Raw genomic sequence first — 24,351 nt, 5'->3', positions numbered from 1 at the left:
GTATATTTATATCAGTATCTGTACATATTCTGTATAGTAGTGTCTATTACATGTAGTTATATGTAATTAGTGTATACTGTATATTTATATCAGTATCTGTACATATTCTGTATAGTAGTGTCTATTACATGCAGTTATATGACAATTAGTGTATACTGTATATTTATATCAGTATCTGTACATATTCTGTATAGTAGTGTCTATTACATGCAGTTATATGACAATTAGTGTATACTGTATATTTATATCAGTATCTATACATATTCTGTATAGTAGTGTCTGTTACATGCAGTTATATGACAATTAGTGTATACTGTATATTTCTATCAGTATCTGTACATATTCTGTATAGTAGTGTCTATTACATGCAGTTATATGACAATTAGTGTATACTGTATATTTATATCAGTATCTGTACATATTCTGTATAGTAGTGTTTGTTACATGCAGTTATATGTAATTAGTGTATACTGTATATTTATATCAGTATCTGTACATATTCTGTATAGTAGTGCTATTACATGCAGTTATATGACAATTAGTGCATACTGTATATTTATATCAGTATCTGTACATATTCTGTATAGTAGTGTCTATTACATGCAGTTATATGACAATTAGTGTATACTGTATATTTATATCAGTATCTATACATATTCTGTATAGTAGTGTCTGTTACATGCAGTTATATGACAATTAGTGTATACTGTATATTTATATCAGTATCTGTACATATTCTGTATAGTAGTGTCTATTACATGCAGTTATATGACAATTAGTGTATACTGTATATTTATATCAGTATCTGTACATATTCTGTATAGTAGTGTCTATTACATGCAGTTATATGACAATTAGTGTATACTGTATATTTGTATCAGTATCTGTACATATTCTGTATAGTAGTGTCTGTTACATGCAGTTATATGACAATTAGTGTATACTGTATATTTCTATCAGTATCTGTACATATTCTGTATAGTAGTGTCTATTACATGCAGTTATATGACAATTAGTGTATACTGTATATTTATATCAGTATCTGTACATAATCTGTATAGTAGTGTATATTACATGCAGTTATATGACAATTAGTGTATACTGTATATTTATATCAGTATCTGTACATATTCTGTATAGTAGTGTCTATTACATGCAGTTATATGACAATTAGTATATACTGTATATTAATATCAGTGTCTGTACATATTCTGTATAGTAGTGTCTATTACATGCAGTTATATGACAATTAGTGTATACTGTATATTTATATCAGTATCTGTACATATTATGTATAGTAGTGTCTATTACATGCAGTTATATGACAATTAGTGTATACTGTATATTTATATCAGTATCTGTACATATTATGTATAGTAGTGTCTGTTACATGCAGTTATATGTAATTAGTGTATACTGTATATTTATATCAGTATCTGTACATATTCTGTATAGTAGTGTCTATTACATGCAGTTATATGACAATTAGTGTATACTGTATATTTATATCAGTATCTGTACATATTCTGTATAGTAGTGTCTATTACATGCAGTTATATGACAATTAGTGTATACTGTATATTTATATCAGTATCTGTACATATTCTGTATAGTAGTGTCTATTACATGCAGTTATATGTAATTAGTGTATACTGTATATTTATATCAGTATCTGTACATATTCTGTATAGTAGTGTCTATTACATACAGTTATATGTAATTAGTGTATAATGTATATTTATATCAGTATCTGTACATATTCTGTATAGTAGTGTCTATTACATGCAGTTATATGACAATTAGTGTATACTGTATATTTATATCAGTATCTGTACATATTCTGTATAGTAGTGTCTATTACATGCAGTTATATGTAATTAGTGTATACTGTATATTAATATCAGTGTCTGTATATATTCTGTATAGTAGTGTCTATTACATGCAGTTATATGACAATTAGTGTATACTGTATATTTATATCAGTATCTGTACATATTATGTATAGTAGTGTCTATTACATGCAGTTAAATGACAATTAGTGTATACTGTATATTTATATCAGTATCTGTACATATTCTGTATAGTATTGTCTGTTACATGCAGTTATATGACAATTAGTGTATACTGTATATTTATATCAGTATCTGTACATATTCTGTATAGTAGTGTCTATTACATGCAGTTATATGTAATTAGTATATACTGTATATTTATATCAGTATCTGTACATATTCTGTATAGTAGTGTCTATTACATGCAGTTATATGACAATTAGTGTATACTGTATATTTATATCAGTATCTGTACATATTCTGTATAGTAGTGTCTATTACATGCAGTTATATGACAATTAGTGTATACTGTATATTTATATCAGTATCTGTACATATACTGTGTAGTAGTGTCTATTACATGCAGTTATATGACAATTAGTGTATACTGTATATTTATATCAGTATCTGTACATATTCTGTATAGTAGTGTATATTACATGCAGTTATATGACAATTAGTGTATACTGTATATTTATATCAGTATCTGTACATATTCTGTATAGTAGTGTCTATTACATGCAGTTATATGACAATTAGTGTATACTGTATATTTATATCAGTATCTGTACATATTCTGTATAGTAGTGTATATTACATGCAGTTATGTAATTAGTGTATACTGTATATTTATATCAGTATCTGTACATATTCTGTATAGTAGTGTCTATTACATGCAGTTATATGTAATTAGTGTATACTGTATATTTATATCAGTATCTGTACATATTCTGTATAGTAGTGTCTATTACATGCAGTTATATGACAATTAGTGTATACTGTATATTTATATCAGTATCTGTACATATTCTGTATAGTAGTGTCTATTACATGCAGTTATATGACAATTAGTGTATACTGTATATTTATATCAGTATCTGTACATATTCTGTATAGTAGTGTCTATTACATGCAGTTATATGACAATTAGTATATACTGTATATTTATATCAGTATCTGTACATATTCTGTATAGTAGTGTCTGTTACATGCAGTTATATGACAATCAGTGTATACTGTATATTTATATCAGTATCTGTACATATTCTGTATAGTAGTGTCTATTACATGCAGTTATATGACAATTAGTGTATACTGTATATTTATATCAGTATCTGTACATATTCTGTATAGTAGTGTCTATTACATGCAGTTCTATGTAATTAGTGTATACTGTATATTTATATCAGTATCTGTACATATACTGTGTAGTAGTGTCTATTACATGCAGTTATATGACAATTAGTGTATACTGTATATTTATATCAGTATCTGTGCATATTCTGTATAGTAGTGTCTGTTACATGCAGTTATATGACAATTACTGTATACTGTATATTTATATCAGTACCTGTACATATTCTGTATAGTAGTGTCTATTACATGCAGTTATATAACAATTAGTGTATACTGTATATTTATATCAGTATCTGTACATATTCTGTATAGTAGTGTCTATTACATGCAGTTATATGACAATTAGTGTATACTGTATATTTATATCAGTATCTGTACATATTCTGTATAGTAGTGTCTATTACATGCAGCTATATGACAATTAGTGTATACTGTATATTTATATCAGTATCTGTACATATTCTGTATAGTAGTCTATTACATGCAGTTATATGTAATTAGTGTATACTGTATATTTATATCAGTATCTGTACATATTATGTATAGTAGTGTCTGTTACATGCAGTTATATGTAATTAGTGTATACTGTATATTTATATCAGTATCTGTACATATTCTGTATAGTAGTGTCTGTTACATGCAGTTATATTACAATTAGTGTATACTGTATATTTATATCAGTATCTGTACATATTCTGTATAGTAGTGTCTATTACATGCAGTTATATGACAATTAGTGTATACTGTATATTTATATCAGTATCTGTACATATTCTGTATAGTAGTGTCTATTACATGCAGTTATATGACAATTAGTGTATACTGTATATTTATATCAGTATCTGCACATATTCTGTATAGTAGTGTCTGTTACATGCAGTTATATGACAATTAGTGTATACTGTATATTTATATCAGTATCTGTACATATTCTGTATAGTAGTGTCTATTACATGCAGTTATGTGACAATTAGTGTATACTATATATTTATATCAGTATCTGTACATATTCTGTATAGTAGTGTCTATTACATGCAGTTATATGACAATTAGTGTATACTGTATATTTATATCAGTATCTGTACATATTCTGTATAGTAGTGTCTATTACATGCAGTTATATGACAATTAGTGTATACTGTATATTTATATCAGTATCTGTACATATTCTGTATAGTAGTGTCTATTACATGCAGTTATATGACAATTAGTGTATACTGTATATTTATATCAGTATCTGTACATATTCTGTATAGTAGTGTCTGTTACATGCAGTTCTATGTAATTAGTGTATACAGTATATTTATATCAGTATCTGTACATATTCTGTATAGTAGTGTCTATTACATACAGTTTTATGACAATTAGTGTATACTGTATATTTATATCATTATCTGTACATATTCTGTATAGTAGTGTCTATTACATGCAGTTATATGTAATTAGTGTATACTGTATATTTATATCAGTATCTGTACATATTCTGTATAATAGTGTCTGTTACATGCAGTTATATGACAATTAGTGTATACTGTATATTTATATCAGTATCTGTACATATTCTGTATAGTAGTGTCTGTTACATGCAGTTATATGACAATTAGTGTATACTGTATATTTATATCAGTATCTGTACATATTCTGTATAGTAGTGTCTATTACATGCAGTTATATGACAATTAGTATATACTGTATATTTATATCAGTATCTGTACATATTCTGTATAGTAGTGTCTATTACATGCAGTAATATGAAAATTAGTGTATACTGTCCCTTTAAGCTTATACTTCATAGGAAATATGGCCAAACCTGTTAATCCTGTGGTACTTATTTGCTGTTAATATCTGTGTTTAAAGTTTTTATGATTAGAAATTTTTGTTCTGTTTGGATTAAGAAAAACAAAAAGCATATGTAACGGTTGGTCAATTTCTAAAAAAAAAAAAATGTTTTCATGGAATTTCTTTATTCTTTTTTTACTGAAAATATAGATCCTGTATTAATAACCGAGGAGGGAGCAGAGCCGAGAGATGAAAAACAAGATATTCAGAAGGTGGAAATGTGTCCAGACTCTTCTGCAGGTAATACTTATATTTTATAATAAACTAATTCAGTATAAACTTTTATTTTTTTAATAAATATCTTGTTTACAAGAACACAGTGAATCGCATACAATACAATCAGAATTCCTATACAAAGTCCATCACATCGTTTTTCAAAAATGGTTCCATTTCCGATTGATTTAAAAACTTCACAAAAAGTCGTTCGCATTTCTAGATCAATAACTCCCTGCACCAGGCGCAATTCCACTTTAGTATTTCAGTTCATAACAAATCACTTTTCCATCCACTTTTTATAGCGTATTTAAAATTCTGCTCAATGGACGTGTTGAGAAAACATTTTTGCTAGTTCAGAATAGTTTTTTTCATCCATTTGCTTTTTGTCAATGCCAAAGCTGTTGCATTCTCAGTTCACTTTCGGCTAGATTACGAGTTTTGCGTTATGAGCTGCTCAGTGCTAACTTGCAAGTTATTGTCTCCGCTCACCTCCCTACAGTGCTGCTATTAAAGGTTTGCAAAAAAACGGCGTTACCAGGCAATATGTCAGCGTTGAGCAAAATTGAGCTCCATACCGCACACAAATACCAGCGCTGCTTTGAGCTGGTTTTACGTGCTCGTGCATGATTTCCCCATAGACATCAATGGGGAGAGCCAGCTGAAAAAAAGCCTAACACCTGCAATAAAGGAGGGTAAAGCTCCGTAACGCAGCCCCATTGATTCCTATGGGGAAAGAAAATTTATGTTTACACCTAACACCCTAACATAAACCCTGAGTCTAAACACCCCTAATCTGCTGCCCCCGGCATTGCTGACACCTACATTACACGTATTAACCCCTTATCTGCTGCCCCCGACATTGCCACCACCTACCTACACTTATTAACCCCTAATCTGCCGCCCCAATGTTGCCGCCACCTACCTATACTTATTAACCCCTAATCTGCCGCCCCCAACGTCGCTGCCACTATACTAAAGTTATTAACCCCTAAACTTAACCTTAAGTCTAACCCTAACACCACTAACTTTAATATAATTAAAATAAATCTATATACAAATTACTATCATTACCTAAATAATTCCTATTTAAAACTAAATACTTACCTGTAAAATAAACCCTAAGATAGCTGCAATATAACTAATAGTTACATTGTAGTTATCGTAGCTTTTATATTTATTTCACAGCTAAGTTTGTATTTATTTTAACTAGGTAGATTAGTTAGTAAATAGTTAACTATTTACTAGCTACCTAGCTAAAATAAATACAAATTTACCTGTAAAATAAAACCTAACCTGTCTTACACTAACACCTAACCTTACACTACAATTAAATAAATTACATTTAATTAAATACAATTAACTAAATTACAAAAAAAACACACTAAAATACACAAAATAAAAAAGAAATGATCAAATATTTAAACTAATTACACCTTATATAATAGCCCTATCAAAATAAAAAAAGCCCCCCCAAAATAAAAAACCCCTACCCTAAACTAAATTGCTGATCCAAACACCCAATTATTTATAAATGAAAATCATGGAAATTGTCAGGGATGCCTAAACGTTTGTATACAACTTTGTGTGTGTATGTATGTATGTATATATGTGTGTGTATATATATATATATATATATATATATATATATATATATATATATATATATATATATATATATATATATATAAAGGGCTGGACGATATGGGCAAAAAACCCACAAAACCCCATTTGTTTTTTTGTTTTTAATCGCGATTTTCTTATAAATGACTATAACACCTTAGTTTTTCAATAATTTTTTTTATTTAAGACTACAGAATCTTAATGTACATATTACTCAATGTCCAATACACTTTGGGAGAATAAGAATACAAACCACATATGTGTGTGTATATGTATGTGTGTGTGTGTGTGTATATATATATATATATATATATATATATATATATATATATATATATATATACACACACACACACACATACGCACATATATATATACAATCACATACACAGTTACACACAATCGGCTCTTTTACCTGTAAAAAAAAATACAAACAACCCCCAACAGTAAAACCCACCACCCACACAACCAACCCCCCAAATAAAATCCTATCTAAAAAACCTAAGCTCCTCATTACCCTTAAAAGGGCATTTGGATGGGCATTGCCCTTAAAAGGGCATTTAGCTCTTTTTCAGCCCAAACCCCTAATCTAAAATTAAAACCCACCCAATAAACCCTTAAAAAAAACTAACACTAACCCCCGAAGATCCACTTACAGTTTTTGAAGACCGGACATCCATCCTCAACGAAGCCGGCAGAAGTCCTAAACGAAGCCAGCAGAAGTCTTTATCCAGACGGCATCTTCTATCTTCAGCTCCATTTTCAAGACATCTGGCGCGGGGCATCCTCTTCTCTTGATGGCTAACGAAGAATGAAGTTTCCTTTAAGGGACGTCATCCAAGATGGTGTCCCTTGAATTCCGGTTGGCTAATAGAATTCTATCAGCCAATCGGAATTAAAGGTGAAAAAATCCTATTGGCTGATGCAATAAACCAATAGGATTGAGCTTCAATCCTATTGGCTGATCCAATCAGCCAATAGGATTGAGCTCGCATTCTATTGGCTGATTGGAACAGTCTTTAGTTTAGGCTTTTTTTTTATTTTATTTTGATAGGGCTATTAGATGTTAGGTGTAATTAGTTTAAATATTTGATGATTTCTTTTTTATTTTGTGTAATTTAGTGTTTGTTTGTTTTTGTAATTTAGTTAATTGTATTTAATTAATGTAATTTATTTAATTGTAGTGTAAGGTTAGGTGTTAGTGTAAGACAGGTTAGGTTTTATTTTACAGGTAAATTTGTATTTATTTTAGCTAGGTAGCTAGTAAATAGTTAATAACTATTTACTAACTAGCCTACCTAGTTAAAATATATACAAACTTGCCTGTGAAATAAAAATAAAACCTAAACTAGCTACAATGTAACTATTAGTTATATTGCAGCTAGCTTAGGGTTTATTTTACAGGTAAGTATTTAGTTTTAAATAAATAGTTAGTGGGTGTTAGGGTTAGATTTAGGGGTTTATAACTTTAGTATAGTGGCGGCGATTTTGGGGGCAGCAGATTAAGGGGTTAATAACAGTAATGTAGGTTGCGGCGATGTTAGGTACAGCAGATTAGGGGTTAATAATATTTAACTAGTGCTTGCGATGCGGCAGATTAGGGGTTAATAATTTTATTTTAGTGTTTGCAATGCGGGAGGGCCTCGGTTTAGGGGTTAATAGGTCGTTTATGGGTGTTAGTGTACTTTTTAGCACTTTAGTTATGAGTTTTATGTTACAGCTTTGTAGCGTAAAACCTATAACTACTGACTTTCAGTTTACGATATGGATCTTGACAGTATAGACTGTACCGCTCACTTTTTGGCCGGACAGGCAAACTCGTAATACCGGCGCTATGGAAGTCCCATTAAAAAAAGGACTTTTTGAAAGCTGCGGTAGTTACGTTGCGGTACCAGCGGTAGTGAAAAAGAGCCATATGCTGCTTTTTCACTCATAACGCAAAACTCGTAATCTAGCCATTTATTATTTAATAAAACATTAAAAAAAACGTTTAAATCGCACATTTTAAAACGTGAATACAAGTTAAATTCCATCATCATACCATATAGAACTTAACTTTAAACTTGTTTTAAAATGGCAACAAAATGGGAGCAAGATAGATTTTCGCGCCAACAAAAAAGAGAAGCATACCTGAATGAAGTTTTTCACAATCCCAATACCCTCAATACTAACATCAACGATAGAATGGGTCATACACTGAGAGACATCCATAAACTAATGCACAAACAAGACAAACTTTGGTGGAATCACCACTTCTTTGAAAAATATATAGAATCTCATATAATCCCCCGGGCATTAAGAGTACAATTATTTCCAGCATTTGAATTTAGAAATCCTTCCTCAAGCGTTGAATAGGAAGAGGCACTATCCGAGTGTTCTGAAAAATGAATGAAAATACTCATAAAGCATGACAAGTCAGAATATGACCTGCTAGACATTCAAATAAAAGAGAAACTCAAGGAATTTGAATCCTTGAGTGACTTTGAAAGTTCTTATAAAAGATACCAACAGGAACTTGACAAATATGAACAAGAAATCAAAGTCATGAAACAAGGCAAATTTAGCAGAGACAAGTCAGATTACGAGAACCAAAAAGTCTATAAATGGTAGAGAAAGAACAATAGAGACAAAAGGGTTAATATAGTCGAAAGAGATATATCAGACACCGGCATTGAGTAAACTGATGATTCAGAATCTGAAGTAGAAGCCTCAACATCAAACACCACGAATAACGAGAGAATCGCACGCAGAAAAAGGAAGGATTTTTTAGAAGGAAGTGCCTCTTCTTCAACAAGCGTACAAGAAGAGGCAGGAGGAAAACCCAACAGACAGATGAAAAACAAAAGCAACAGTCACAACAAATCAGAGAGACAAAACTGGAAACCATACAAACGAGATCAGAGCCCCTTTTCTCGGATGAAAAAATGAGAATCATAAACTTATCTCAGAAATTACTTTCAGATGAACACATTAAAGTACTATCTAAAGGACTATCATTTTGTCCTACCCCCAAAAGTGATACATTTGAGTTTATTAAAGATGTGCAACTATATTTAAGAGAAATAGCACTAAAAAGACACTATAATGCAAGAACTAATGGCACGACTGAAGAAACAGACATCGATACATGGACGGAAGATGAATTAACAACTCTTGAAATAATGGAAAATCTTCTAAGTGATAATGAATCTCCTCAAACATCCACATGGAGAAATCAGATCAAAAATAAATCTCAATTCATGCCTACAATCAGTCAGAATCACTATTTGGAAGTATTTAACAATATGGTTTGTAACCAAATCATAAGTCTCAATACTTATCAAACAAATCACAATCTTTCTTACAAAGAACAACAAGCCTTATCTGATTTAAAAAACTGGAAGGACGTAATAATAAGAAACTCTGACAAGGTAGATATGTATTTACTAGACGCTAAAAGACAACTAAGAGATACTACATGCTATAAAAAAACTATCGGCTAGATTACGAGTCTTGCGTTATGAGTAAAAAAGCAGCGTTAAGCCTCATAACGCTGCTTTTTTATTACCGCTGGTATTATGAGTCTTGCAGATTTAGGGGCATCGCACACTTTTTTAGGCCTTACCGCAAATCAACTCACGCAATTTGCGTATAGTATATTTTCAATGGGACTTTCATAGTGCCGGTATTACAAGCTTGTCCTGGGAGGCCAAAAAGTGAGCGGTACACCCAATACCCCCAAGATTCGTACCACATTTTAAAGTCAGTAGTTATGAGTTTTACACTACAAAGCCGTAGCATAAAATTCATAACTAAAGTGCTAAAAAGTACACTAACACCCATAAACTACCTATTAACCCCTAAACCGAGGCTCTCCCACATCGCAAACACTAAAATAAAATTATTAACCGCTAATCTGCCGCTCCCGACATTGCCGCCACTAGAATAACCATATTAACCCCTAAACCGCCGCACTCCCGCCTTGCAAACATTAGTTAAATATTATTGACCCCTAATCTGCCGTCCCTAACATCGCCGCCACCTACCTACATTTATTAACCCCTAATCTGCCGCCCCCAACGCCGCCGCCACTATATTAAATTTATTAACCCCTAAATCTAAGTCTAACCCTAACCCTAACACCCCCTAACTTAAATATAATTAAAATAAATCTAAATAAAACCTTCTATCATTACCTAAATAATTCCTATTTAAAACTAAATACTTACCTGTAAAATAAACCCTAAGCTAGCTACAATATAACTTATAGTTACATTGTAGCTATGTTAGGGTTTATTTTTATTTTACAGGCAACTTTGTATTTATTTTAACTAGGTAGAATAGTTACTAAATAGTTATTAACTATTTAAAGTGATGGTCAATTTTACACTATTACTCATTACAATTCCAATCCACATGTATTTTTAAGGTAAATCGCATATATAAACTGTACCTAATGTTATTTCTAAATATATAAATACTTATTTTATGTTCTTACTCGGTACTATCATTGCTCCTCCCCATGAATAACTTCCCGGCGACAGATCTACCCGCCCCTCCCCACGTCACTGCCCTGGCATTACAGACTTCATTAAGCTGTACACGCATGCGTTAGAAATCTGTATTCAATAGCTTGAAAATGTTCATGCGCAAAAATCGCGGTGAGACAGAGATTAGGATGCGATTACGGAGCTAGGGCATGCGCAGAAATGAATAAGGGTGTTTTTACTTAGAGATGATTCCCCGAGTGGCCTGTACTGTAATTGGATAATAAAAACACGTGACGGAAGTAAAAACAATGGCGGACGATCGACGGGAGGAGGATGGATATTAGGAAGGTATCAAAATAATATAAGATAGCGCACAAAATAGAATTTAAATGGCGAAATGATGAATGAAAGTCACATTATTTTGGTAGTTACATTCTGATCGCAAGATGTAGATAGTCATACTTGACCATCACTTTAATAACTACCTAGCTAAAATAAATGCAAATTGACCTGTAAAATAAAACCTAACCTGCCTTACACTAACACCTAACCTAACCCTACAATTAAATAAATTCCCTAAATGAATTACAATTAACTAAATTCAATAAAATTAGCTAAATTACAAAAAAAAAAACTAAATTACAGAAAATAAAAAACAATGCTAAATATTTTCTATATTTTGTCCTGAGTTTAGAAATACACAATGTTTAGATGTTCTTTGCTTTTTTTGCAAGTTATAGGGCTATAAATACAAGTAGCACTTTGCTATTTCCAAACCATTTTTTTTCTTAAAATTAGCGCTAGTTACATTGGGACACTGATATCTGTCAGGAATACCTGAATATCCCTTGACATGTATATATTTTTTTTTAGAAGACATCCCAAAGTATTGATCTAGGCCCATTTTGGTATATTTCATGCCACCATTTCACCGCCAAATGCATTTAAATAAAAAAAAATCATTGGCTTTTTCACAAACTTTAGGTTTCTCAATGAAATTATTTACAAACAGCTTGTGCAATTATGGCACAAATGGTTGTAAATGCTTCTCTGGGATCCCCTTTGTTCAGAAATAGCAGACATATGGCTTTGGCATTGCTTTTTTGTAATTAGAAGGCCGCTAAATACCGCTGCGCACCACACGTGTATTATGCCCAGCAGTGAAGGGGTTGATTAGGGAGCTTGTAGGGTTAATTTTAGCTGTAGTGTAGTAGACAATCCAAAGTATTGATCTTTACCCATTTTGGTATATTTCATGCCACCATTTCACCGCCAAATGCGATCAAATAAAAAAAAAATCACAATTTTAGGTTTCTCACTGAAATTATTTACAAACGGTTAGTACAATCATGGCACAAGTGGTTGTAAATTCTTCTATAGGATCCCCTTTGTTCAGAAAAATTGTGTATTTTGGTAATTAGAAGGCTGCAAAATGCTGCTGTGCACCACACTTGTATTATGCCCAGCAGTTAAGGGGTTAATTAGGTAGCTTGTAGGGTTAATTTTAGCTTTAGTGTAGAGATTAGCCTCCCACCTGACCCCCTTCAAACAGCTCCCTTCCCTCCCCCACTCCACAATTGTCACCACTGCCATCTTAAGTACTGGCAGAAAGTCTGCCAGTATAAAAATAAAGGTGCTTTTTATTTTAAGCTATATATTTTAAGTGTAGGATCCCCCATTACCTAATGGCCGCCATCTTAGGTACTGGCAGCTGTCTGCCAGTACCCATTTTACTTACAAATGTGCAATTTTATTAAAATAAATATGAAATCTACATTTTCCGTAGTGTAGCTTCCCCCCCCACTCCCGGATCGCTTTCTAAACCATTTTTGCCCCTCCTGGATCCCTTTGCCTATTCTAATCTGAACCGTTTCCCTACTGCTAAAAATGGTTATGCGCGCTCCCGAGCCCCGCCCCCGCCTCCTCGAGTGCTCACGGACCAACAGATCCGGAACAAGCACCAGCATTGGCCACCCATCAACGATCAGCGCCATGTTGAGTGGCTATCTCTGCATCGGATGCTTAAACAAAAGGTATTGCAGGATGCCTCAATATCAAAGCACAACTGCAATACCCTAAAAGTAGCTGGAAACGATCATGATCGCTTCCAGTGCTTTAAAACCCTGAGGACGTACAGGGTACGTCCTTGGTCACTAAGTGACTTTTTTTGTAGGACGTATCCTGTACGTCCTTGGTCGTTAAGGGGTTAAATAACAAAATAAAGGTAAAGGAGATTTTGCAAACAAATACACGACCACTGAGAACACATTATAGGGGAGAAAATCTTAGAGTACAATGTTTGTTTTGTCATATAAAAGCTATTTCATGAAATAAAAAACAACTTTTTGTTGAATAGGATGAAGTCGTATTAATTTATGTAACTCCCCATAGACTTAACTGAACCAGATGATGAACACCCTGAGCCCGTTAGTAACCAGGAAGCTGATGTTACGGATATAAATGATGTCACGTGGCCGGCAGTCCAATCAGAACCTTGTGCCGGTGAGTAATACCCCTGAGGAGCCGCGTGGGATATCTGTCTACAATCTGTAAATTATTACATTTCATTTTAGTTCAGTCATATGTTTTAGATTAAAAGGACACTAAACGCAATTTTTTTTCTTCTATTTAATTTAGTTGCAAATGTAACCACTTCATTGGAGGTTTGTGCTTCTAGCGATATTTTATATGGAGATGAATTCATCAGATGTAATAAAATTGCGCTATAACTTACTTTTTAATATCAGTATGAGATTCAAATTCCCCGCGCTCCGCTGCCCACTTCATAAGTCAGTTTTTCTGTGAGCTAATGGTTTGAATTGTTCTCCAATCAGAGCTCTAGCTGCAACAAAAGTCCCATATGGGTAGAGCGCTGAATGGACTACAATACAAACCTTTAGCTCACAAATTAACTTTTGAAAGGGGCGGCAGAGAGCAGGGTATTTTAATTTCATATCTATATTAAAAGTAATTATAGTGCATCTTCCTTACAACAGATGAATTAAACGCCATATAAAATATCACTAACAGTCCGGATCTGGTTTTATAAAGGGAAGAGTTTACCATCACATTAAGTTTCTTTGTAACCTATGGAATAAGATTGCTGTAAAAAAGCCCAACGTGTGATTCTTTTATCATTGTACATAAATTGTGACATACAAATACAAATCTGGAAGCATGGCTGCCTGAAAAGTGAGAACTAAATAAGCCTAAAATATTGTCGCTGAAAAGGGAGAACTAAATAAGCCTAAGATATTGCTGCTGTAAAGGGAGAACTAAATAAGCCTAAGATATTGCTGCTGAAAAGGGAGGTCTAAATAAGCCTAAGATATTGCCGCTGAAAAGGGAGAACTAAATAAGCCTAAGATATTGCCGCTGAAAAGAGAGAACTAAATAAGCCTAAGATATTGCCGCTGAAAAGGGAGAACTAAATAAGCCTAAGATATTGCCGCTGAAAAGAGAGAACTAAATAAGCCTAATATATTGCTGCTGTAAAGGGTGAACTAAATAAGCCTAAGATATTGCCGCTGAAAAGAGAGAACTAAATAAGGCTAAGATATTGCCGCTGAAAAGGGAGGTCTAAAAAAAGCCTAAGATATTGCCGCTGAAAAGGGAGGTCTAAATAAGCCTAAGATATTGCCGCTGAAAAGGGAGAACTAAATAAGCCTAAGATATTGCTACTGTAAAGGGAGATCTAAAAAAGCCTAATATATTGCAGCTGAAAAGGGAGAACTAAATAAGCCTAAGATATTGCTACTGTAAAGGGAGATCTAAAAAAGCCTAATATATTGCAGCTGAAAAGGGAGGTCTAAATAAGCCTAAGATATTGCCGCTGAAAAGGGAGGTCTAAATAAGCCTAAGATATTGCCGCTGAAAAGAGAGAACTAAATAAGCCTAATATATTGCTGCTGTAAAGGGTGAACTAAATAAGCCTAAGATATTGCCGCTGAAAAGAGAGAACTAAATAAGGCTAAGATATTGCCGCTGAAAAGGGAGAACTAAATAAGCCTAAGATATTGCCGCTGAAAAGAGAGAACTAAATAAGGCTAAGATATTGCCGCTGAAAAGGGAGAACTAAATAAGCCTAAGATATTGCCGCTGAAAAGAGAGAACTAAATAAGCCTAAGATATTGCCGCTGAAAAGGGAGGTCTAAAAAAAGCCTAAGATATTGCCGCTGAAAAGGGAGGTCTAAATAAGCCTAAGATATTGCCGCTGAAAAGGGAGAACTAAATAAGCCTAAGATATTGCTACTGTAAAGGGAGATCTGAAAAAGCCTAATATATTGCAGCTGAAAAGGGAGAACTAAAAAAGCCTAATATATTGCAGCTGAAAAGGGAGAACTAAATAAGCCTAAGATATTGCTACTGTAAAGGGAGATCTAAAAAAGCCTAATATATTGCAGCTGAAAAGGGAGAACTAAATAAGCCTAAGATATTGCTACTGTAAAGGGAGATCTAAAAAAGCCTAATATATTGCAGCTGAAAAGGGAGGTCTAAATAAGCCTAAGATATTGCCGCTGAAAAGGGAGGTCTAAATAAGCCTAAGATATTGCAGCTGAAAAGAGAGAACTAAATAAGGCTAAGATATTGCCGCTGTAAAGGGAGAACTAAATAAGCCTAAGATATTGCCGCTGAAAAGGGAGAACTAAATAAGCCTAAGATATTGCAGCTGAAAAGGGAGGTCTAAATAAGCCTAAGATATTGCCGCTGAAAAGGGAGGTCTAAATAAGCTTAAGATATTGCCGCTGTAACAGGAGAACTAAATAAACCTAAGATATTGCCGCTGAAAAGGGAGAATTAAATAAGTCTAAGATAGTGCTGCTGTAAAGGGAGGTCTAAATAAGCCTAAGATATTGCAGCTGAAAAGGGAGAATTAAATAAGGCTAAGATATTGCTGCTGTAAAGGGAGGTCTAAATAAGCCTAAGATATTGCCGCTGTAAAGAGAGAACTAAATAAGGCTAAGATATTGCCGCTGTAAAGAGAGAACTAAATAAGGCTGAGATATTGCCGCTGTAAAGAGAGAACTAAATAAGGCTAAGATATTGCCTCTGAAAAGGGAGGTCTAAATAAGGCTAAGATATTGCCGCTGAAAAGGGAGAACTAAATAAGCCTAAGATATTGCCGCTGAAAAGGGAGAACTAAATAAGCCTAAGATATTGCAGCTGAAAAGGGAGGTCTAAATAAGCCTAAGATATTGCCGCTGTAAATGGAGAACTAAATAAGCCTAAGATATTGCCGCTGTAACAGGAGAACTAAATAAACCTAAGATATTGCCGCTGAAAAGGGAGAATTAAATAAGTCTAAGATATTGCTGCTGTAAAGGGAGGTCTAAATAAGCCTAAGATATTGCAGCTGAAAAGGGAGGTCTAAATAAGCCTAAGATATTGCAGCTGAAAAGGGAGAATTAAATAAGGCTAAGATATTGCTGCTGTAAAGGGAGGTCTAAATAAGGCTGAGATATTGCCGCTGTAAAGAGAGAACTAAATAAGGCTAAGATATTGCCTCTGAAAAGGGAGGTCTAAATAAGCCTAAGATATTGCCGCTGTAAAGAGAGAACTAAATAAGGCTAAGATATTGCCGCTGTAAAGAGAGAACTAAATAAGGCTGAGATATTGCCGCTGTAAAGAGAGAACTAAATAAGGCTAAGATATTGCCTCTGAAAAGGGAGGTCTAAATAAGGCTAAGATATTGCCTCTGAAAAGGGAGGTCTAAATAAGGCTAAGATATTGCCTCTGAAAAGGGAGGTCTAAATAAGGCTAAGATATTGCCGCTGAAAAGGGAGAACTAAATAAGCCTAAGATATTGCCGCTGAAAAGGGAGAACTAAATAAGCCTAAGATATTGCCGCTGAAAAGGGAAAACTAAATAAGCCTAAGATATTGCCGCTGAAAAGGGAGAACTAAATAAGCCTAAGATATTGCCGCTGAAAAGGGAGAACTAAATAAGCCTAAGATATTGCCGCTGAAAAGGGAGAACTAAATAAGCCTAAGATATTGCCGCTGTAAAGGGAGAACTAAATAAGCCTAAGATATTACCGCTGAAAAGGGAGAACTAAATAAGCCTAAGATATTGCCGCTGTAAAGGGAGAACTAAATAAGCCTAAGATATTACCGCTGAAAAGGGAGAACTAAATAAGCCTAAGATATTACCGCTGAAAAGGGAGAACTAAATAAGCCTAAGATATTGCCGCTGTAAAGGGAGAACTAACTAAGCCTAAGATATTGCCGCTGAAAAGAGAGGTCTAAATAAGCCTAAGATATTGCAGCTTAAAAGGGAGAACTAAATAAGCCTAAGATATTGCTGCTGTAAAGGGAGAACTAACTAAGCCTAAGATATTACCGCTGAAAAGGGAGAACTAAATAAGCCTAAGATATTGCCGCTGAAAAGGGAGGTCTAAATAAGCCTAAGATATTGCCGCTGAAAAGGGAGAACTAAATAAGCCTAAGATATTGCCGCTGAAAAGGGAGAACTAAATAAGCCTAAGATATTGCAGCTGAAAAGGGAGAACTAAATAAGCCTAAGATATTGCCGCTGTAAAGGGAGAACTAAATAAGCCTAAGATATTGCCGCTGAAAAGGGAGAACTAAATAAGCCTAAGATATTGCTGCTGTAAAGGGAGAACTAAATAAGCCTAAGATATTGCCGCTGAAAAGGGAGAACTAAATAAGCCTAAGATATTGCCGCTGAAAAGAGAGAACTAAATAAGCCTAAGATATTGCCGCTGTAAAGAGAGAACTAAATAAGCCTACGATATTGCCGCTGAAAAGGGAGAACTAAATAAGCCTAAGATATTGCTGCTGAAAAGGGAGAACTAAATAAGCCTAAAATATTGCCGCTGAAAAGAGAGAACTAAATAAGGCTAAGATATTGCCGCTGAAAAGGGAGAACTAAATAAGCCTAAGATATTGCCGCTGAAAAGGGAGAACTAAATAAGCCTAAGATATTGCCGCTGTAAAGGGAGAACTAAATAAGTCTAAGATATTGCCTCTGAAAAGGGAGAACTAAATAAACCTAAGATATTGCCGCTGAAAAGGGAGAACTAAATAAGCCTAAAATATTGCAGCTTAAAAGGGAGAACTAAATAAGCCTAAGATATTGGTGCTGTAAAGGGAGAACTAACTAAGCCTAAGATATTACCGCTGAAAAAGGAGAACTAAATAAGCCTAAGATATTGCCGCTGTAAAGGGAGAACTAAATAAGCCTAAGATATTGCCGCTGAAAAGAGAGAACTAAATAAGCCTAAGATATTGCTGCTGTAAAGGGAGAACTAAATAAACCTAAGATATTGCCGCTGAAAAGGGAGAACTAAATAAGCCTAAGATATTGCAGCTGAAAAGAGAGAACTAAATAAGCTTAAGATATTGCCGCTGTAAAGAGAGAACTAAATAAGCCTACGATATTGCCGCTGAAAAGGGAGAACTAAATAAGCCTAAAATATTGCCGCTGAAAAGAGAGAACTAAATAAGCCTACGATATTGCTGCTGAAAAGGGAGAACTAAATAAGCCTAAGATATTGCCGCTGAAAAGGGAGGTCTAAATAAGCCTAAGATATTGTCGCTGTAAAGGGAGAACTAAATAAGCCTAAGATATTGCCTCTGAAAAGGGAGAACTAAATTAACCTAAGATATTGCCGCTGAAAAGAGAGAATTAAATAAGGCTAAGATATTGCAGCTGAAAAGGGTGAACTAAATAAGCCTAAGATATTGCCGCTGAAAAGGGAGAACTAAATAAGCCTAAGATATTGCAGCTGAAAAGGGTGAACTAAATAAGCCTAAGATATTGCCGCTGAAAAGGGAGAACTAAATAAGCCTAAGATATTGCCGCTGAAAAGGGAGAACTAAATAAGCCTAAGATATTGCCGCTGAAAAGAGAGAACTAAATAAGCCTAAGATATTGCCGCTGTAAAGAGAGAACTAAATAAGCCTACGATATTGCCGCTGAAAAGGGAGAACTAAATAAGCCTAAGATATTGCCGCTGAAAAGGGAGAACTAAATAAGCCTAAGATATTGCCGCTGTAAAGGGAGAACTAACTAAGCCTACGATATTGCTGCTGAAAAGGGAGAACTAACTAAGCCTAAGATATTGCTGCTGTAAAGGGAGAACTAAATAAGCCTAAGATATTGCTACTGTAAAGGGAGATCTAAAAAAGCCTAATATATTGCAGCTGAAAAGGGAGAACTAAATAAGCCTAAGATATTGCTACTGTAAAGGGAGATCTAAAAAAGCCTAATATATTGCAGCTGAAAAGGGAGGTCTAAATAAGCCTAAGATATTGCCGCTGAAAAGGGAGGTCTAAATAAGCCTAAGATATTGCCGCTGAAAAGGGAGGTCTAAATAAGCCTAAGATATTGCCGCTGAAAAGGGAGGTCTAAATAAGCCTAAGATATTGCAGCTGAAAAGAGAGAACTAAATAAGGCTAAGATATTGCCGCTGTAAAGGGAGAACTAAATAAGCCTAAGATATTGCCGCTGTAAAGGGAGAACTAAATAAGGCTAAGATATTGCCGCTGTAAAGAGAGAACTAAATAAGGCTAAGATATTGCCGCTGAAAAGGGAGAACTAAATAAGCCTAAGATATTGCAGCTGAAAAGGGAGGTCTAAATAAGCCTAAGATATTGCCGCTGAAAAGGGAGGTCTAAATAAGCTTAAGATATTGCCGCTGTAACAGGAGAACTAAATAAACCTAAGATATTGCCGCTGAAAAGGGAGAATTAAATAAGTCTAAGATAGTGCTGCTGTAAAGGGAGGTCTAAATAAGCCTAAGATATTGCAGCTGAAAAGGGAGAACTAAATAAGCCTAAGATATTGCCGCTGTAAAGGGAGAACTAAATAAGGCTAAGATATTGCCGCTGTAAAGAGAGAACTAAATAAGGCTAAGATATTGCCGCTGAAAAGGGAGAACTAAATAAGCCTAAGATATTGCAGCTGAAAAGGGAGGTCTAAATAAGCCTAAGATATTGCCGCTGAAAAGGGAGGTCTAAATAAGCTTAAGATATTGCCGCTGTAACAGGAGAACTAAATAAACCTAAGATATTGCCGCTGAAAAGGGAGAATTAAATAAGTCTAAGATAGTGCTGCTGTAAAGGGAGGTCTAAATAAGCCTAAGATATTGCAGCTGAAAAGGGAGAATTAAATAAGGCTAAGATATTGCTGCTGTAAAGGGAGGTCTAAATAAGCCTAAGATATTGCCGCTGTAAAGAGAGAACTAAATAAGGCTAAGATATTGCCGCTGTAAAGAGAGAACTAAATAAGGCTGAGATATTGCCGCTGTAAAGAGAGAACTAAATAAGGCTAAGATATTGCCTCTGAAAAGGGAGGTCTAAATAAGGCTAAGATATTGCCGCTGAAAAGGGAGAACTAAATAAGCCTAAGATATTGCCGCTGAAAAGGGAGAACTAAATAAGCCTAAGATATTGCAGCTGAAAAGGGAGGTCTAAATAAGCCTAAGATATTGCCGCTGTAAAGGGAGAACTAAATAAGCCTAAGATATTGCCGCTGTAACAGGAGAACTAAATAAACCTAAGATATTGCCGCTGAAAAGGGAGAATTAAATAAGTCTAAGATATTGCTGCTGTAAAGGGAGGTCTAAATAAGCCTAAGATATTGCAGCTGAAAAGGGAGGTCTAAATAAGCCTAAGATATTGCAGCTGAAAAGGGAGAATTAAATAAGGCTAAGATATTGCTGCTGTAAAGGGAGGTCTAAATAAGGCTGAGATATTGCCGCTGTAAAGAGAGAACTAAATAAGGCTAAGATATTGCCTCTGAAAAGGGAGGTCTAAATAAGCCTAAGATATTGCCGCTGTAAAGAGAGAACTAAATAAGGCTAAGATATTGCCGCTGTAAAGAGAGAACTAAATAAGGCTGAGATATTGCCGCTGTAAAGAGAGAACTAAATAAGGCTAAGATATTGCCTCTGAAAAGGGAGGTCTAAATAAGGCTAAGATATTGCCTCTGAAAAGGGAGGTCTAAATAAGGCTAAGATATTGCCTCTGAAAAGGGAGGTCTAAATAAGGCTAAGATATTGCCGCTGAAAAGGGAGAACTAAATAAGCCTAAGATATTGCCGCTGAAAAGGGAGAACTAAATAAGCCTAAGATATTGCCGCTGTAAAGAGAGAACTAAATAAGCCTAAGATATTGCCGCTGAAAAGGGAGAACTAAATAAGCCTAAGATATTGCCGCTGAAAAGGGAGAACTAAATAAGCCTAAGATATTGCCGCTGAAAAGGGAGAACTAAATAAGGCTAAGATATTGCCCCCAAGACAGAACATGCAGTGATCTGAGATGTCATCGCAGAAAATGCATCATGTCTGCAGAAAGAAAAGGACACATACAGGAACTGTTAGCACTCTTTCTTTGCAGTGCTGCTCCAAATTAGACTGTTCTCTTCAAACAGCGCTTTGCTCTTGCTGCACTGTGTAAGTTTTCCTTATTACAATGTATCCAGAGCAAAGTGCTGTTTGAAGTGAACAGTAAAATATGCAGTAGCACTGCAAAGCAGCAGTGCATTTATTATTGACTGTCTCTCATATTTTTTCAAACTCACCCCCTAAGACATTCGTATGAGCAATGCACCTATTTTATTACTACATTTCTATGTTAGAGAGAAAAGGAAACTAATTTATTCAAGAGACATTTTACAATTTCTTTTTTTTTTTTCTGCAGCTAATTTCTAATGCAATTTTCAACTTCTGCACTATATTATAAAACTTTAAAAATTGCGTTATTCTCCATTTAACCAACACATTGCAACTGAACTGGTGCTTTAGTGTAACTAAATAATTTAAAATTGAATTTTATATAAAACTCGCGTGCAGAAAAATGTTCACGAAAAAAAATCTCATCGCAGAAAGTGAAAAAAAGTTCTGCCTCTGGGGATATTGCCGCTGAAAAGGGAGAACTAAATAAGCCTAAGATATTGCCGCTGAAAAGGGAAAACTAAATAAGCCTAAGATATTGCCGCTGAAAAGGGAGAACTAAATAAGCCTAAGATATTGCCGCTGAAAAGGGAGAACTAAATAAGCCTAAGATATTGCCGCTGAAAAGGGAGAACTAAATAAGCCTAAGATATTGCCGCTGTAAAGGGAGAACTAAATAAGCCTAAGATATTACCGCTGAAAAGGGAGAACTAAATAAGCCTAAGATATTGCAGCTGAAAAGGGAGGTCTAAATAAGCCTAAGATATTGCCGCTGAAAAGGGAGGTCTAAATAAGCTTAAGATATTGCCGCTGTAACAGGAGAACTAAATAAACCTAAGATATTGCCGCTGAAAAGGGAGAATTAAATAAGTCTAAGATAGTGCTGCTGTAAAGGGAGGTCTAAATAAGCCTAAGATATTGCAGCTGAAAAGGGAGAATTAAATAAGGCTAAGATATTGCTGCTGTAAAGGGAGGTCTAAATAAGCCTAAGATATTGCCGCTGTAAAGAGAGAACTAAATAAGGCTAAGATATTGCCGCTGTAAAGAGAGAACTAAATAAGGCTGAGATATTGCCGCTGTAAAGAGAGAACTAAATAAGGCTAAGATATTGCCTCTGAAAAGGGAGGTCTAAATAAGGCTAAGATATTGCCGCTGAAAAGGGAGAACTAAATAAGCCTAAGATATTGCCGCTGAAAAGGGAGAACTAAATAAGCCTAAGATATTGCAGCTGAAAAGGGAGGTCTAAATAAGCCTAAGATATTGCCGCTGTAAATGGAGAACTAAATAAGCCTAAGATATTGCCGCTGTAACAGGAGAACTAAATAAACCTAAGATATTGCCGCTGAAAAGGGAGAATTAAATAAGTCTAAGATATTGCTGCTGTAAAGGGAGGTCTAAATAAGCCTAAGATATTGCAGCTGAAAAGGGAGGTCTAAATAAGCCTAAGATATTGCAGCTGAAAAGGGAGAATTAAATAAGGCTAAGATATTGCTGCTGTAAAGGGAGGTCTAAATAAGGCTGAGATATTGCCGCTGTAAAGAGAGAACTAAATAAGGCTAAGATATTGCCTCTGAAAAGGGAGGTCTAAATAAGCCTAAGATATTGCCGCTGTAAAGAGAGAACTAAATAAGGCTAAGATATTGCCGCTGTAAAGAGAGAACTAAATAAGGCTGAGATATTGCCGCTGTAAAGAGAGAACTAAATAAGGCTAAGATATTGCCTCTGAAAAGGGAGGTCTAAATAAGGCTAAGATATTGCCTCTGAAAAGGGAGGTCTAAATAAGGCTAAGATATTGCCTCTGAAAAGGGAGGTCTAAATAAGGCTAAGATATTGCCGCTGAAAAGGGAGAACTAAATAAGCCTAAGATATTGCCGCTGAAAAGGGAGAACTAAATAAGCCTAAGATATTGCCGCTGAAAAGGGAGAACTAAATAAGCCTAAGATATTGCCGCTGAAAAGGGAGAACTAAATAAGGCTAAGATATTGCCCCCAAGACAGAACATGCAGTGATCTGAGATGTCATCGCAGAAAATGCATCATGTCTGCAGAAAGAAAAGGACACATACAGGAACTGTTAGCACTCTTTCTTTGCAGTGCTGCTCCAAATTAGACTGTTCTCTTCAAACAGCGCTTTGCTCTTGCTGCACTGTGTAAGTTTTCCTTATTACAATGTATCCAGAGCAAAGTGCTGTTTGAAGTGAACAGTAAAATATGCAGTAGCACTGCAAAGCAGCAGTGCATTTATTATTGACTGTCTCTCATATTTTTTCAAACTCACCCCCTAAGACATTCGTATGAGCAATGCACCTATTTTATTACTACATTTCTATGTTAGAAAGAAAAGGAAACTAATTTATTCAAGAGACATTTTACAATTTCTTTTTTTTTTTTCTGCAGCTAATTTCTAATGCAATTTTCAACTTCTGCACTATATTATAAAACTTTAAAAATTGCGTTATTCTCCATTTAACCAACACATTGCAACTGAACTGGTGCTTTAGTGTAACTAAATAATTTAAAATTGAATTTTATATAAAACTCGCGTGCAGAAAAATGTTCACGAAAAAAAATCTCATCGCAGAAAGTGAAAAAAAGTTCTGCCTC

The 24,351-nt window shown here is 34.5% G+C and overlaps 1 protein-coding gene across 3 annotated transcripts in view; it reads left to right on the top strand.

Annotated features, from left to right (window-relative positions):
* The window catches only part of LOC128635624 (zinc finger protein 614), a 156,047-nt gene that overhangs the window by 46,187 nt on the left and 85,509 nt on the right, over positions 1-24,351 (top strand). For all 3 annotated transcript variants that reach the window (XM_053688694.1, XM_053688695.1, XM_053688696.1), the window contains exons 5-6: positions 5,178-5,267; positions 13,724-13,834. In XM_053688694.1, the coding sequence (XP_053544669.1) occupies positions 5,178-5,267; positions 13,724-13,834 (201 nt within the window). The remainder of the gene's footprint in view (positions 1-5,177; positions 5,268-13,723; positions 13,835-24,351) is intronic.

Source organism: Bombina bombina, chromosome 7, assembly GCF_027579735.1.
Source record: "Bombina bombina isolate aBomBom1 chromosome 7, aBomBom1.pri, whole genome shotgun sequence".
In the NCBI taxonomy this organism is placed as follows: Eukaryota; Metazoa; Chordata; class Amphibia; order Anura; family Bombinatoridae; genus Bombina; species Bombina bombina.
The sequence above is the reverse complement of the archived record's forward strand: the minus strand, read 5'-3'. Positions and strand labels throughout refer to the sequence as shown.